Here is an 18,816-nt window from a genome sequence, read left to right as displayed (position 1 = left end):
TATGATATAATATTAAGTCGTAAATAATACCGAGTCTGGTCGATGTTGCAGAACGATTCCTTCCATGTTGTTAAAAATCCATTCATTTGCATGCATGCAGAAATAGAATACTATAAATAGAATTATATAAACGTAAACATAGAATCATTCGTAATTCCACTATAAACCGAATTATTTTTCAATATCCTACATATTCTTCGACAAGTGAAAATGATGGTGTAATGATTTTTAATCTTGTACTGACTTAAGTGTCGTAATGATAATCATTACAAAAATAAATAAAAAAAGAAGAAGGAAGAATAAAAATCTAATGAAGCATTGAAGTTTCGTATTGTGATATTATTAATTAATAAAAAAAACATATTAATTTGTGTTAATATTAATTAACGCAATCGCACATTTCCATTAACATTAACCGTGTGATTTAGGATACTACTATTAGATACAGATCGAACCATAGGCTTTTGTTGAGAAATGGAAAAAAATCGATATACCTTATAAAACTCAAGAAAAAAGTTTGTTTCTTATTGTGTGAGTGAGTTCCATCAGTACAAGTTATTATTTTTTTGAAATTAATTAATACCATCAGTACGAAAATACAATAATAAGTTGTATTATTTCTTTTCTATTTAATTTCCTTATCAGTATCTTCTTTATTGAAAGGCTAAAAATCTTTTCACTATCAACTATTATTTATCGTAAAAGTTTGATTAGAAAATGTTCATCAGTATATAAATATTTATTGGAGTTAAAATTAAACAAAAAAAAGTCTCGTTGGATAACGTTATTGAAGAAGGTAGTACATGATATTTACCTTAACTATTATGCAGTGCAATACATTAAAACACAAAACAATTATTTTGCTGCATGCTCCTTCCTTAAGTACATCATTTATGCCATGATGTTTATTCCGGTATAACTTAATAATTTATTATAAAAGATTTGGTTTTATGTAAAAGATGGTTTTTACATATTTCACCTTATTACGCGAGATTACAACTTGAGCGATTGTGATAGGCTTTTAAATAAAAAACATTATTTATCCTCGACATCGATTCCGAATTCCTTGTTAAAACGTCATTTATTGATTCTTTAAGTCTCGACTATTTTTTTATTAATACACTAAATTTTAAATTAATTTTTAAATTACTACAGGGTACCCTAACGCCTAACAGCGGGCCATCCCCCAAAATTATACAACTGTTCATTTAATTGTTCCACTCCTTGCTCAAACTGTAATTTACATATAATCTGTATGTCAGATTGTATTGTTTTTCAATATATTATAATAAGTTGTGTGACTATTAATAAGTTTTTCTATATATTGTGCTCCCTTTTCCTTTTTAACTGTTCAGGCATTAAGTTTTCAATTCACTGACAAAGTAAAATAAAATATTTCACAGCGATCACTAAAAACCTTTTTATATAATAGAGAGATGTATTGAAATTCAATTATGATTTTTCTTTTAAAAAATTATTTATTGTGAATTTATTCATGTTTTAAAGAACTGGATTATGGACAAAGATTTTTATAAAGTTGCTCCGATGTGAGGAAAAATAAAGAAGTGATAAAAAGGGGTTTTATTTCTGTAAAATAAAAACAATAAAATTATACTTTTTTTTTTAATTGCTTATTTCAAACTACCAACTTCAATTATTCGCCCAAAACATTATTTTTTTGTCTTTAACTGAGTTACTAATTTACATTGATAGGTAGTTTTTCATACAAGAGAATTCGTCGCTTTAAAATATGTCTACAGTAAAAGTCCATGAACCATGAAATATATAAAAAGCTCCTAACCTAAGTTTCGGCCCTTTCAAGATCATTATCATTATGCTGAAATGTCATTTTCATACATATTAACAATAAAGAAAACTGTAAACGTATTATTATAGCAAACGACAGCAATCATTTCTTTCTTTATGGTAATTGGCCATTTAAGCATTTAAAGTTGCATTAACTGGGATATTAAAGAATCATTTGAACTAATAGCTATGTTTTTCTTTGCATAATTGCCCTGGATAACCACAAATTTCAACTAAACTTTAAATCCCAGTAAAAATAAAATAATATTATAAAACCTGTGGGTTGTTCATTATTTTTACAATTAACAAAATTCGATTTAATATACCTATATGTTTTAGTTTTCAGATAATTAATTAATTTAGTTTGTCTGTTGGTTTTAAGATCTTTTTACGTCATAAAAACTTATTTTATTTTTTTAATAATTTATTGAAATTTGGAACTGTGCATTATAATACATTCAGTAAATTTGATCTCAGTTATAATAGAATGATACTGGCGTGTACAGAACTATCCATTGGTAGCACTCTAATAACGTTTTTACACTAGCAGATCCTAGTGGCCATCTGTTTTATAGGCGCCTCGGAGCATTTCATGAATGAAAGAGGATGCAAGGTTAGAAACTAGAGGATTTGGGTGGTTAGGGAGTTTATAATGGAAGGAATGATATCTAGTTCGGGCTAGATCTGTTACATAGGGAACATTAAGGTGTTTATGTATGATTTTATTTGTGACAAAGTAAGGGGCATTGAGGATTTTACGAAGGATTTTGGATTGTAAGGATTGGATACGAGAGGAATTCGTAGGTTTAGTGGTGCCACAAAGCTCAACTTCGTACCTCCAGATTGGCCTTATTACTGTCATGTAGATCAGTCTTTTGTAATGTTTTGGAAGTTTAGACCATTTGTCTAGAAAGTTATGTAAGAGTAATCGAAGTGCAGTTTCCTGTCTTTTCAGTCTTTTGTGGAATTTATTTGAATCCTCCAATTACGACAGTATTCTTCGAGGGCTGTGATATGGGATTGGAGAGTTTGGGATACAATTAAAAGGTTATTATTAACTGTGTCATCGGCATACGTGGTGAGGATAGTGTTAGGATTGGTTGGGATGTCAGCTGTATAGACGGTGTAGAAGAGGATGGGACTGAGGATTCTACCTTGAGGAACACTATCGGACTGAACATAAAATAAAACTTAACTTTACATATTCTTAACTTAGCCCAATGGTGCAATCTCCCTTATTCGAATTGCTATTCGATTATTCTATTTATTCATTACTATGTAGAGGCTGTTCCAAACGCTAATTCATTTCTATTAAAAAGTCCTGAGAATTTTTACCCTTGTGCATTTTGATTGACAATTTTGAATATTCATTCATTCGGGATATCAATTACTTTTTACTTTCACACACCAATTCATGGAATATATGGTAAGGGGAAGTATCACGGTTGTGAAAAAATAAAACAGCCTAGCTCAAAAACGATAAGTCCTATGATTTAGCAAAGTTGTATGTCTGGAATGTACAGAAACCTTTTTCGATTTTACCTTCTTTTCGATTTTATAAAAAATGGCTCTAACGATTTTGATTAAACCCATTACATCACTGCACAATTACCTAGTGTTCTTTAGTATCATATACGTCTTATCCTCATCGAAATAGTTTAATAGGGATTAAATGTCGAATTTTAAAAATTCTTCCCCTAAAGTAACTTTAATTTTCCTTATTTGAAATAAATAACCAGTTCCCATTGTTCGCAATTGTAATATATGGATACATACAAAGTATTAATGAATTCGATAAATAATTGAAGGAGAAAAAAGGAAAAATAGGGAAAGGAGTTGTAATCGGAAAAAACCGAGACCGACCGAACTCTTCCGATCGCATTTACATATATGGGTTCGTTATTTTTTATTTAACTATTCTATTTTTGGTATAGTTGATATTCGTTATGTTCAGTTTAAGAAACCATAAACTTTTTCTTTCAAGTTTAAAGTTGATTTTTCCTAGTACATAATTGTGTTACCAATTTTGAAATTGCTTCCCATTAAAACCACTATCAAACATTTTTTTTTTTTATTGAAATAAGTTTGAATCCTTTTATATTAACATTTAAATATAAGTTGAAATATTTTAGGTGAATATTAATATCGTATTAATGTGTTTGAAAACCTCAACTTCAAGAACTTTTCTTAATAAAATGTAAAAATCAGCACCTTTGGTGTTGTGTAATTAAAAGTTTCGCTGTTATTTTGTAATTAACCTTTAAGTACATAATTACTGAAATAATCACTATCTTTCATATAAATTAACTTAAAACACTATAATTAAATACAATTTGCTTGAAGGTTGATGTTTGTAAAGTGTTGAATAGTAATTACTAAGGCACTGTGCAAATTATTTCAACAAAGACATTGAATTACTCCTACAAAAATCACTTTAAATGATTGATGGATGAGTCTGACGATTTCATGAGATGATCTTGAATATTAAGTTAAGAAGTTTTTTGAGACTTTCGAGCCTAATCAATATTTGAAAATAAAACAAATAATTACAGAACGATTCAGAAATTTAGAAATTATTTAGCAGTTAAGAAAAAAACAATGAAAACAGATGAATGCAATGAGAAATCAAAAGTATATAATTTATAATTTTTTCACCGTAAACCGTTGATCTCATGTATTTTTATAAATAAAAAATGTATAATATTTTGGTAATATTTTAGCATTAAGACAACATAAAATAGTAAAACTCAGCAATATATTAATTACAAGGTTGTTTCAATCACGGTAATAAGGATTAGAACTTCCACGTTAGATAATTGTAGAAAAAAGACTTGTGATAATATTTTTAAACTTAAACTCATTTGATTATTGTATCTAGAAATCATGCTTCATTGGAAGTGTGATTAAAAATTATTATTTTTAATAATAAAATAATAATCTGAAAATAATCTCTTCTTTCACTACCTGATCTGTTTCGTACCATATTTTTTTAAATTCTTATATCCTGACATGGATATAAATATAAATATATAAAATTGTAAACATGTATCGATTAATCCAGTACTCGTATTGGAACATTTTTTGGTCTGAGTGCAAATATATACATTAAGTGTTTCCTAAGCCGATACCTCTTTCTCAATTTTTTTTTTTTTAATTAATAAAATTGCAAATATTCAGTTCATTGAACGTATTTTTGGTTCATTGTTTTCAAGATAGTAGGATCAAAAAATCTGCTTGTCCGCCATCCACTATATTTCTGTAGTTTTTCTTTAAAACCACTTGGTTTGTTTGAAATTTGGAACTAATGTTACTGTTGGCCTTTTCGTTTCAAAATAGGTTAAATTAGGTTTATGAAAATATTACAAAAATGAAATAGCAAATATACCATACAATGGAGATAGTTATTGTTTAAAATTTCAGTAATGAATATTTATAATCGACTAACCCGACTTTGTAATTTCTTGGCCACTTACAGACGTCCATTTTTGAAAATAATGAAGTGTCATTAATCATAATTATAAAATTAAATATTGAAAAATGTATTTTTAATCACCGTCAATATTAGACTTTAAAATGCCCAATTTGAATACTATTTTTATTGCTTAATTTTCATTTTGAATTTAAGGTGGCGTAATTTAATTTAATTGAAAGTTACCGCACCGAGTGACAGCTACTTGGTGACGTCATTAGATAAATAGTTAACTTTGATTGAGTTAGTGTACACTTAAGTTTTTATTTTTTTTCTCCTTTCTTACAAACTCAAACACGCTAAACATTTACTGCAATTTTTGTTTTAGCTCGAGGGTACGAAATTTTTTAGCCTAAAAAGGATGCAGCGATTTTTTTTTGCCCAACAAAGGTCTTGAGTATACTGAAATAGCTTGAGAAACTACTAAAAAATACAAATTATAAAATAAAAATAATAATTAAACTAAAATACCAATGAAAAAAAGTAATCAAATCCGAAAAAGTTAAAATACATATATTAATAAAATAAGATAAATACATTTTATTATGTATTTGTTGTTGACATCCAGAAAGAATTCGTCAGGGTTAGGGTCAGTAAAACAACAATTAAAAAGTAGTACTAATTGTAGATTTACTACTACAAAAAGTTACTATTACAACTAATACACTAAATACTGTTGATTCTATTTTTTAATTGTTGTTGTTTCTCTCACCTTCTCCATGAATTAGTCATAGAGCCCAAGAGGAGAAAAAAAGTAGTTATTTCACCTAAATATTTTATTATTTCAATAAAAGCTATATAAAGTTAAGAGTCCAAATTTATAACTGTAAAGGGAAATATAAAAAGGTGGCTGTTCCAGAAATAAAATTTTTTTATGACATAACTTTTACTATATTATTAATATATATTATATATATGATATATTAAATTTCAATAAAAAGTAAATATTAAAGTGGGCGCCCCCTTAAGTTTATTTTATTAAAGAAAAACAAAAATATTTTCTCATTTTTCATTCAGAGCTCCATTTTCTTATAACTAAAAAACATTATAGCATATTATATATTTGTAAAATAAATTTTTCAAGATATGAGCTCTAATTGAGCTCTTTGACGTTCAATATTCTTTCACGTTCGAGACAGTTTTTCAAAAATCAACCCTTTTTTAAAGTAACGAAAAATCAAAGTTTAGTGAATTATTTTTGGGGAATACGATGGAAACTGCTACATGCGATAAACGTCTCCAAATAGGTTATATTGGGTCATTTAACTAGCTTTTATTTGAAAGCTAATAGGGATCTGTACGTTTAATAGTTTCTGAGATATAATTTTTCATAAGCCATACGTTTTTTCCCGAACAAAAAGAAATCAACATTTTGTAAATTTATTTCGGCGAACATCATGAGAACTTCAGATCACAATATTGGATATTGGATCACAATATTCCTTTTTTAAAAACTGTATTTCAGGAACTCTTGAACTTAAACAGCTCTATTAGGACTCATATTTTAGCAAATCTACTCTACACTCTATGATGTTCAATTAAGTTTTTTCGTCTTAAAAGAGTAGGTAGCTTCGAATGAAAAATTAATTTTTTGTAACGTTTTGAAACATCTTCCATTTTTTATTTTCTTAACTATGGTAGGGTCATCAATTTTTATTAGTAACTATATGTAGTTTTCTATAAATTGATAAAAAATTGAGGCACATCAAAATCTTCAACTAGCTGAAAACTAACGTAAATCCATTGTTCGGGACACTCATGCCATCTTCAGCACCACGGTGGCAACTGTGCATGTTACAGAAACAATAATAAAACATGTAGAACAGAAGCACATTTTTAAGTTTTAGTTATTGTTTAAAAACAAAACTCAAGTGTGCCCCAATACTAGACCAACCAACCTCACGAAATTGATTGCAACCCATCACACTAAACTCAAAAACTGCTTAAAATTCAGCTTCAATACTGTATGAGGAGTTATATCAAAAGGTTGTACATTTATATGTATGTTATAATTTAAAATCTTGTGTGTTTCAGATTTAGGGGTTCTAAAAAAAAAAAAAAAATAATAATAATATTAATAAAATAAATAAGTAGAGATGATGGTCGAGGGGTACGGTGTCAGCAAAAAAACAAAAAAAAATTCTATATTTGCGTCGACGTTTCGACGTGATTTTCAGGTTTTCATCAGAGCTATAAAATAAAAAGATATAACAATCATCATTCGGAGAGACATAAAATTAAAAATAAATAATAAACTAACTAATTTGGAAATATACGTAATAATGAATTAAAAATAAAAAATAGTTGATTAATAACCGTGGGATTAGATAGTAACATATTAATAGCAATGAAAGGTGAAATATAATATTATATAAGTAAGACGATATGTATAAGATATGGAAGTAGAGTCTAAAAAATCCAAAAACAATTTGAATCATTGAACAATATGAAATATATGATACAATGATACATTGTATCATATATTTCATTTTTTGCTGACCACACCCCCGGCCATCTTCTCTACTTATTAATCTACGACTAACTATCTACACCTCAATAAAATAAATAAATGAGAAATTGGGGCGAAATAACTTTTTTTTTTCCTCGAGCTTTTAGATAGAGCTCGAAATCGTCAGAAATTAATTCTGAAACTCACTGTTCAACAGTGAAATAGCTCTTCACTGTTTAGGAAAAAAAATTAAATAAAACTTGCGATGAATTACTGAGTCCTTTTGTACATAGGGTACAAGGGTAGGGTAGTGGGGTAGGGAGTGGGGGAGGCTGGGTATAGAACGCCGAGTCTCGCAAGGGCCAGTCATAGCCGCGTCTCTGCTCTGTCTGTGTTTCTACGAGTCTGTTGTCTCTTCTCTGGCTGGCATGGTTGTCGTCGGTGTCGAAGAGAAGGTCCAGGAGGTTCAGACCAAAGCAAAAAGTGAGTCTTAATAATAAAAATATATTTTAAAAATTCTCTATAATTTTATCATGAATTTTTAATAATATTTTAAGGTTCGCAAAATAATTAATATAGTGAGATTTCATCAATTAATGTTTTTATTTTATATTAAATCTGTTCATTATATTTTATTCCTAAAAAAAATCCTTGCTTTGTACCTCTTATGAGTTCCTAGATTTTTTATTAAGAAACATTAATGTTTACTAACTAAAACACAATACATATTATTAAAATGGTTTATATAAAAGAAAGAAATGTTTATAATTAATTTTTAAATAAGAGTTTAGGACAGAAAAAACACTGTAGGTACTACTGAAAGAGAGAATCGCATCAAATCTTCCGGCTTTTACTTCAAGTGCACCCATTAAACGCTTCACGCTCCCTTCCTGATTCGAAGATTATCTTGATACAGCGTAAAGTTTTTACATGCATTTTTTTTTTCTGAATGATCATTTATAATTATTTTTAAATTTATATTTTAATCTTTAGGTGAATATTTTAACTATAATAAATAAAATATTTCATGAAGACAAATATTTTCGAAGTGGTTTATGTTTTATAAAATACAAAAATTTCGTCAATAGTTAAAAACTGAAATAGAATAAATTAATGCAAGTAGTTGTGCAATGATTAAAATTTTCAAATCGAACTTAAGCTAAACTTATCAATTTAGACATATTTTAAAAATTATCAAAAATTAAAAAAAAAATTAAGGTTTGTATTGAAATTTAATATACACTAGCTCTTAAATAAAATTAAATGTTTCTAAAAATATTTATATACTTTTTCTCTTCTGTTAAAATAGAAAAAAAAATATTGTCAACATTTTTTTTAAAAAAACTATACAACTAATTAAAATAATTTTGAATTCCTATCATAAAATAACCTGATTTTGAAAGAAAAAAAACTAATAACCTAATAATTCATTTAATTGTATTTAAATTTTTTTTTTGTTCTTACTTTTTGAGCACATTTGTAATATCATATGTACCTTTATTAATATGAAAGAAGAAAGAAACAGAAACACGGAACAACACGAACAGTAATTTCAATTACATTTTCGCGCTTAGATATCTCGATAACGCCGATGTGAAGATAAACAGTTCCTGCTTTTAACCTATAATCAACAACTACTGAACTAACTGGATTTAAATCAAAATAGCACGGATATTATTTCATATACATAGTGTATTATTGCGAATTTAAAATTGTTATTTTTTTCTTAATATTTATTGTAATAAAATTATGGTATAATTAATGAAATCAGATAGTTTTTGAAAAGAAACTACCGTTTACTTATGAGTAAAATTAACGTATTTTCAACTATTTTTTTTTCAATTATAAATTTCTATTCGAAAATTCTTTAAGAATTCCTATATATCGCTTTGGATTAATATTATTTTCTTTAATAAAGAATTAAAATGCAATTTTTTTTATTTAATTTTATATTAAATTAGATAATTGAAACACGAATAGTAACAAAAAAAAAAAGGTTGCCATTTATATTATTTAATTTACATAAATTTAATTAGGGTAGATATGTTAAAACCCTTTAATGGATCTAAAAAATTTATATTTTCATATTTGGTATTTAATTAAATTTTAATTATATATTTTAACAAATAATTAATTATGATTGCTCCTGGAGTTTACTGATTAAAGTCTCTCAAAAATTATATTAATATAATATTCTTAAAATTTTAAAGAGACATTATGTATTAAACGAAAAGTCCTTTCTAATTAGATCCAAGTTTAGGTCCAGTCTGGTTTTAACCGGTATTAGCCCCTCTTTTTTTTCTTGCATATGGAAGTATATTACTTATTTAATGAAAACGATATTAAGCATTCTTCTGTGTTAGGACTAAGTATATTACATTTCTTTCTGATATTTGAAAATATTTTTATAATAACTTTATTTGTTTATTATTTATTGAAATGTTAATACAGCTTCAGCAAGTTTATAAGATTTAATCACTAATTCCTACTTTCTATATTTAAGTTGGGTTTTTTTTAGACTTTAATATTTATATGTATTGTTTTTAACATTAAAAACGAATGGAAGATCTTTTTTATTTGTTGTTTTTAGAGTTAAACTATTATTCACAATTTAGTTATAACTATGATGTATAATGTACATTGAAAAATATTTGTCATAAAATTATATATATATTATTATTATTCAATTAAAATTTAAATGCTTGCTAGCTGGTATTAAAATGTATTACTACCTATTCTGAGCATCTCATTTGACTCAAGAATTTTTAATGATGTTGTTAATAATGTATTCAGACTCCTTTGACTTATTTTTTAAAGAGTTTTGAGAATTTAGAATATATATATATATATATTGCTAAGTTTTACATGGAAGACCTATATAACCTCCTAAATGGGAGATATTTATTTCTTTGGGCCGCCATGAAATAAATATGGATTATTGTCACATGTGAGAAACAAACCCACAAGGTTTTGAACCAGGCATTATGGGATCTACGCCCCAACTTACTCGGCTATAACTTACTAAAAAAAAACTTGGTATCTTTTTGTTATGATGAATTAAATTTCGATAGTGAAGTCGGGCCTGATCCAGTTCTTCTTCATTTAAATCTGGAATTTATTGTCAAAAGAGATATTTTCAATTAAGAAATGTTATTCAAAATTATTTGAATGCTCAAAAAATTGAAACAATACTGAAATTATAAATTCGGATTCTTACAGGAAATGTATTCCTAAATTTGTTCTTTACTCCGATTTCGTAAAAATTCACCCTAATCGTAAAAAAATGTAAAATGTTGTTTACGGATTTTGGCGATTTCTGACTTCTGGAGGCGTCAGGTCGGAAAAATTGCCTATTTAAAATCATTTTACTAAAGAATCATTAGATTTACTAAAGAATCCTTCATTGAAAATACTCCTTCCCGTTAAATATTCCATAGTTGCAGGTGCGCTGCAGAAACCTGGAACAGGTTCCTATCTAGTATTTACTACTAAAAGAAACAACAGTCATAATACTGAAGACCTGCCAAGTTTAATTTCGAAATTCTGAAAAATTATTGATTTTTTGATAAATAATTCCCAATAATTGTTAAAGATTTGTTTGATGTATCTCCAGTCATATAAAAATTATGCTTAAGTTCATTAATATGTTTATTTTAGATTTTGATATGTATAAAGATTGCTACTTGCATTTATAAAGAAAAACATAAATAAAAGAAAATAAGTGCGATTTTGTTGCTTTTTTTTTTAATTTAAAAAAAAATAAATAAAAAAATTTAAATCTTTACCGCTACAAACCATGAAGGGTCAGGGATTCAGTACTTTGTAAGGAAGTACTATTACTAGACCAACTGTTGAGCAAGGAGGTGATTTGGTCAGAATCACGAGACTAGGTGGACCCCCAGGAGGAATCCAGAACCCACAGGCTTTACTCACGGCTACAGTAACCGAAACAATTTTCTGCCCAGTCGAATTCCAACCCGGGTCCTCTGAGTTAGTAGCATCGTACCTTACCATGGTGCTACCGCGCTCCCTTTGTACAATTAAAGTTTTAAAAATATTTAAACCGCGAATTAAAGATAATTAATTAAAGCCGGTTCATTTATTTATTTATCATTCATGAAGAATTTTTAAATTTGTTATTTTTTGGGGCGGGAGAGAGGTATTGTATACTTCAGCTAGCTTTGAAAATATTAGTTACCTTCCAAGTTTCAACAAATAGCCCGAGTACGGTCAAGGTATATTCTTTAATTCCAATGATCCTTGCTATCACCATATCAAAGACATATAAATTAATTCAATTAATATCACTCTGGTTATAAAGACCTAGTGAACCCGAAGATTCGGGGCCTATTCTAACCAATCCAATGACTTGCGTCCAAACCCAAATGTTCCAGATTAGTCTTAGTCCAATCCTCCTTCCTATCTACGCCTCGGCCTGCACCTTAGGTTTACTCTTCGATTCAGTTAAAATACTATACATGATTGGATTATATTAAATAAAGTATTACCAAGAATGTTAATTTATTTATTTTTATAATTCCTATATATTTAAAATTTTATTACTCTCTGGTTATCTGTGTTAACTGCATTGTTTGTGCAAGAGTTGTAAATTGTCTTAGTAAGTGAAATGCACACAAAAAAGATGTAGGTTTACTTTTTTAAAGCTGTGTACGTAATAAAAATAATATTGTGATTTATTTCTTTTATGTTTAATACGTTTAAATTTTCTTTTTTTCACTTAAAAAATTACAACCGCTACGGTCAGTTATAGTCAGATTTTTTTTATTGGATTGGTATTGGTTAATTTGCAACGGGGGGATTGCTAAACCGTATGGTAGATACATATATTGGCCTGTTTCTAATAAATGAATATTTCAAATACAGTTTATAAGGAAATAAATTATTTCAGTATTAAGATGCATACAACCTTGAAGTTAAATGTGAAAATAAAATGTTCGAACTTATCTAGCTGCGTAGATTATCTTGCTTAGCTAAATACTTTATCGCATCATTTCAGGAAACTTATTTGCTATCATAATTTTTTAGGAGCGATACCGGCATTTTTACTGATTGCGTTTTAACAGAATGAGGTTATTAAGTACTAATTTGAACTACTACAACACTTGAGGAATTAGGGGTTTAGTAGTGCTTTGTACGGAAGTTATCCTTTTAAAAAACGGATATACGAGGTGTTTTTTCAAAATCATGCTAAACCGCCAGATTTTTCCTAAATTAAGGGTACTCAATTTTTAGTGTGGGTGGACCCCAGAACCCACAGGGTTGACTCACGGCTACAGTAACAGAATTTGCCACAGCCGCGTTTGAACACGGTTCCTTTAAGACGACAGATCATTATTGTAAATGTATTTTCATTTTTTTTTAACCGAAGGAAAACGAAAACATGAATTTAATCTTATCTTGGGTTCATGTTATTGTTAGCATCTTTTTTTTTTTCTTCTTTTACAAACTGTTCCGCTTGTAATTATGAATAAACACGAATATAACAGATTAAAACCTTGCGGAGCCCCTCAGCGATCGATTATATATCGATAGTCTCCAAACAAGAATTCGTCGTATGAATGTACAATCTAGTGGTTATTGTATCATCTGGGTCTCTTATTGAAATAGTCTCACCGAGCTTAAATGACGAATTTTCCAAAAAAAATTTCCCCTATAGTAACTTTAAATTTCCTTATCTAAAATAAATAACCAGTTCCCATAGTTCGTAATAATAATAAATGGATAAATAAAAAGTATTAAAGAATTCGAAAAATGATTGAAGGAGAAAAAAGGAAAAATAGTAAAAGGAGTTCGAATCGGAAAAAGCGATGGAACTCTTCCGATCGCATTTACATGTACACGGCTTCCTTATCTTTTGTTAAACTGTTGTATTTTTGGCAGCTTAAAAGTTGATATTCGTTATTTTCACTTTAACTAACTCTAAACTTTCAATTAATTTATTTTTCTTTTAAATATTAAAGAAGTTTTTCCTGTAACATGACGCCGTACTCAATTTTAGATTAGTTCCCGTTAAAACCACTATCAAAATAATTTTTTTATTGAAATAAGTGCAATCCTTTTACATCAATATTTAAATATTTTAGGTGAATATTCACATTGTAATAATGTGATTCAAAACGTTAATGGAACATATTCAAACCCCAAGTTCTGGAACTTTTCTTAATTAAATATAAAAAGTAACTTTAATTTTGTTTATTTGAAATAATTAACCATTTATTATTAATTGCAGTAATAAGGAATGGATAAATGTAAAAGATGAAAGTATTTTATAATTAACAGCGGAGAAAATAGAGATTGTGTGCGTTACCTTGATAGTATACTGTACTTTCGATTACGCAACAGCAAATGTATTCTTAACCTATATTTGGCAAAAGCTTGTCCGATTTGGTTCGAGTTCGGAGGAAAGGTGTATTATTAGTTAAAAATAATCCCGCCTTTTTATATAATACCATCTCATACTTTCCCTAATTTTTCATTAGAATCAGTTAATATATTATTAATTAAAATATGAATAATTTAAAATCTATAAACATTTTCTGTACATATTTTCACGCTCTTGGTTCAATAATAGTTTTGAATCAAGGATTTAGAAAAAAATGTCGCCAATGCTGACCATGACCTGGATACGGTTGTATAGAAATTATAATTTTCTGTTGATTCAAACCATTTGTAGCGAAAAACTATAGATGTCGTTTCCTAGAAAAGTTTTTTTTTTATGTTTATTAATAATTTATTTCAGATGTAATTTATAATTTTTAAATAGTTTCTACTACAACTGTTCCAATGGTCAAGGTGGTTGGGTGGTATTTCTTCGTAATCATTTCCTAACGAAAGAAATTTATGGAACCCGGAAAACCCCATCTATTTATCCAGTCCATTATTATTCAAATAGGCACTTTTCCTTTTTCCCATTGGCATCTTCATTCACTTAGCAGTTTTTTTTATAGCATTCTGTTCTAACGAGCCTATTTTATGATGTTTTGTCATTGCGGCCCATAACCAGTCCAACTGGTCGGGTCAGTGGGAAATCCTAATAGAGCTAAAATAAGTAAAAGTACAATTAATGGTTTGTGAACAATTGGTTCCGGAATCGTAATCGATTTTATTAACGAGATAGGAATATTCATACGAAGCACCTGTAGTTCTACAAACTCGGAATGACTTCATTTTTCAAATGAGCAGTTTATGGTTTTTAAACCTTATCCTTTGTACTAATACAATCATAGTTATGGGATACCTCAATTCCTTGTACAATCAAACGATCTACTAATTTTCTTTTGAACAAATGCATTTAAATTTGAATTTATATTACACTCAGAATAAAGTTTTAAAAAAATCTTAGCTCCAGAATTCCGTTACTGTGTTGTATTTTTTCCTTAAAAACAGTCGTTTTCCAAGCGATTTAACTGAAAAGATGAGTAAATGAAAGATGTTATATTGTAAACTTATGAGTTTGCGATACATTTATTTTAATGTTTTAGAACGGAAAACTATTTTTTTAAAGTTATGACGATGACACATGTGTGCTATCAGTGAATAATGATCCATCCATTGTATCCTTAAGTCTTCAAACCCACATCACAACCCTTAAAGAATGGGCTCAGAACTGGAGAATCAAAATAAATCCTATAAAATCACCTTTATCCTTCGTTGTAAACCTATGACTACCTGCCCTACAGTATCCTTTCGTTATACTCTACTTACTCCTGTTGAATGTACGACATGTCACAATCTCACAAGAGGAGATTATAGCACAGAAAAAGGCCGTACTTCCCGGCCGGACCCGCCCCACTTTATCACATTTAAATTGATTGCTTAAAACGAGAAGCGCCTGGAATTTGAAAACGACGCGAAAACATGGTACTTTATTTGAACAAAAGACTAACTTGGAACCATCATATAAGACTGAAAAGAAAGGAAACTACTCGTCAATTCCGACTATTAAAGCACTTACTAGAAAAACGGCCTAGATTTCCATATTATTTATTTATATGACCATAATAAGGCCTCCTTGGACTTACGCTGTTGGGCTTTGGAGGCTCTTCTAAACCATGGAACTACTTTCGTATGCAATCCTGACAGTCCAAAATTATTCTTAATGCTCTTTACTTCATCACAAATTAAGTCATCCATCAGGACCTCAATGCTCATGTATGTTGATATAGAACCAGATATCAATCCTTCCATAATAAACACCCTGATTACCCAAATCAACTTATTTCTGACCTTGCTTCTTCTTCATTGCATGATAATAATCCTAGGCTCTTTTATTTTATTTACGTTTTATTAGATAATCACTGAGTAGATTATCATGCCATTGTTTTCATCACATTTAATTGTATTTATTTTTTAATAAAGTTGTAAATATCAATAGAAAAGAAATTAAGTTTTGGAAACTACCATAAGTTAACTTTAAGAAAGACTAAACAAGATGATGTTTTCTAAAATGCGACATAACAGTTTTATCCACTCATATTTCACTTATTTCATTTTCATTCAACTTACTGATCCTCAAAAGGTACTTTTCTAACATAACTCAATTCACATACAAATTCCCATTCCCTAATCAATTTAAAGGGGTTGTAGAGGTTTGCAAGGACTTGAAAGGGTCCTCTGGACAAGAAAACAATTTTACTTAAATTCACTTCCCTTCCCGTTCATATTATTGTACGACTTTGAATACAGTCCTGTTTACCGAATTTCAACAATTTTGATCCAAATATGGACATCTCACTATATTTACATATACATGTATGGGGAATATTCTATCAATACATTGAATATATCCACTTTTGGAAAGTTCTTAATAAAAGATAATTATAATAATAAAAACATGTTATGTAGTATGTGTTCTAAATACTGATCTACTCATTATTTAAATTTGTTCCTTGGTGTATTGAACGTAAAAAAGTTTTTGTTTTATTTTTGGGAATTCGTGGTCCTGTATGTAGTGTTTTACATAACAGACTGCGGGACATAGTCAGGTGAACGCTTCCGTGCAGTCTCTTGAGAACATGTCCTAATCTCTCAAGGAGATCAAAACACACAAAGAAAATAGAAGGGAATCCTTTACCTAATTAATTACTTAATATGCTAACAAAGGAACTATCTTTTATCTTTTTTTATTTATATTTTGTCATTATTTTTGGAAAAAGAAGTTTAATTTTAGTGAAAAATAACTTCTCATTTATTGTAAGACAGTAACGCATTTAGCAGTGAGGAAAATATCCACTACGTTTCTTCATGTTTATTCTCTTGTGACTTGTATGAGTAACTCAACCACTAATATGCTTTGTATTGATTTATCTGCTAATTCCTTTCTGATGTCTTCGTTTTGTCCTTTAGTGAGGATTCTGTAGGTCATGCAGTATTGATTTTAATGCTTATCGTCCTGGAACTAAGATCAGGACATTGACAACAGATATTGACTGTGTTAACAGAACAGATGTTAGGGACGTTTGCAACTAATTTGTTGTAAAGAAACAAATATTTTGTTTAAACAATGTACGCAATTGTCTTATCTATATTACGTATTTTATAGATAATTCTTTTTTTTTTTTTTTATAATTTATTTACTGTTATTTACAACTGTATACATATATACACATCAAGTAAATTTGCTGTAAGTGATATTAATGACATTATACAAACATGTGGAGAATCTACCCATTGATAGAACTCCAATAACACTTCTAAAGGAGAAGATCTCGAGGCCATCTTCTTTTCAGACGCCTAGGAGGATTATTAGGTAGTGAAGGAGAAGCCAGGTTAGAAACGAGTTGGTTTGGGTGCTTGGGAAGTTTATTATGAAAGGATTGGTATCTGGTTCTGGCCAAATCGGCAACATAGGGGACATTGAGGTCCTGATGGATGATTTGATTTGTGACAAAGTAAGGAGCACTAAGGATTTAGGACTGTAAGGATTGGATTCGAGGGGAATTAGATGGTTTAGTGGAGCCCCATGTAGATAATTCTGAACGCATTATTTATTTTAGCAACCCATAGTAAAGTCTCATAGACAAAAAACCATACTTTTTTTTTTTTTTATGAAATTTATTTCATTATAAATATCACTTCACTTAATCTTAAAAGCAGAGATTACATTGAAAATGGCTTAAGTTATAACTGTCAAGATATCTTGACATATACCATATATGGATATGGTAGTACAAGAAAGAAGCAGTAGAAAATCTGATCCAATCCGCATTTATGTATATTATATTATAGGACTTATTTTTATTATTATCGTTTTAAATGTATTTATTATGAATGGATTATTACTGTCCTAATGCCTATTGCCGTTGAGTGTGGCAGCTTGTATTGTTTTTCAATTAGGGAAAAATAAATAAAATTGTGTTTTAGAATGCTCAGTATTTTATATAAAAAATGAAATTGCGTGCCTAATAATTGTTTTATAGTCGGGGAAATAATTGTAAAAAAAAAAATTATACTGGGGAGTGGGCAAGGACCCGAGTTCGAATCCGGCTCTGGCAGATAATTATTTTTTATTCCACTGTAGCTTGTAGTCAGCCCTGTAGGTTCGGGAGACGTATGGAGTCCACTAAGCCTCATGAAGTCCACCTAACCCTTAGTTAAGTGAAAATCTGGGGGTTGAGTGTGATTCTGACCAAATCACTTGCACAACAGTTGGTCTAGAAACAGTACTTCCTTACACAGTACTGGACTTCCGTCCCTTCATGGGTTGTTACAGTACAGTTTAATTTTTTTTTTTCAATATTATTTTAACATAGTTCAAGAAGTAAATTTACTTAAGGTTTTATCCAGCATTTATTTTAAATGACTAATGTCTATTTATTTCTTTGAATGTTGAAACTAATATAAGATAATCGTATTAATATTTATTTAGTGACATTTTTTTAAAAATATTTATTCTCAAATGGATTTTAAAAATTTTAATCTCTTTTATTACAAATTATATAAAACTTTTCCATATCTATCAGATTTATATAAGTTGGAAAAATTTGCGGTACTGCTGAGTGAGGAAGTTTTGAAGACTAACTTCAAAAGTTAAAGAAGGATGTTTACATTTTTCTCTTATTGTTGATGTTGC

General features: G+C 28.8%; 2 protein-coding genes across 2 annotated transcripts in view; one reads left to right on the top strand and one right to left on the bottom strand.

Annotated features, from left to right (window-relative positions):
• LOC106682621 (E3 ubiquitin-protein ligase TRIM37) overlaps positions 1 to 18,816 on the bottom strand; it is a 91,864-nt gene that overhangs the window by 58,216 nt on the left and 14,832 nt on the right. The gene's annotated exons all lie outside the window — the stretch shown is intronic.
• Picot (putative inorganic phosphate cotransporter protein picot) overlaps positions 8,077 to 18,816 on the top strand; it is a 204,484-nt gene continuing 193,744 nt past the window's right edge. The window contains exon 1 of the mRNA XM_014423573.3: positions 8,077 to 8,207. Within this exon, the coding sequence (XP_014279059.1) occupies positions 8,153 to 8,207 (55 nt within the window). The 5' untranslated portion in view covers positions 8,077 to 8,152. The remainder of the gene's footprint in view (positions 8,208 to 18,816) is intronic.

The sequence above is a fragment of the Halyomorpha halys genome, unplaced genomic scaffold (genome assembly GCF_000696795.3).
Source record: "Halyomorpha halys isolate HHAL.00 unplaced genomic scaffold, Hhal_1.1 Scaffold432.1, whole genome shotgun sequence".
NCBI lineage: Eukaryota > Metazoa > Arthropoda > Insecta > Hemiptera > Pentatomidae > Halyomorpha > Halyomorpha halys.
This window is presented reverse-complemented; position numbering and strand designations above follow the sequence as displayed.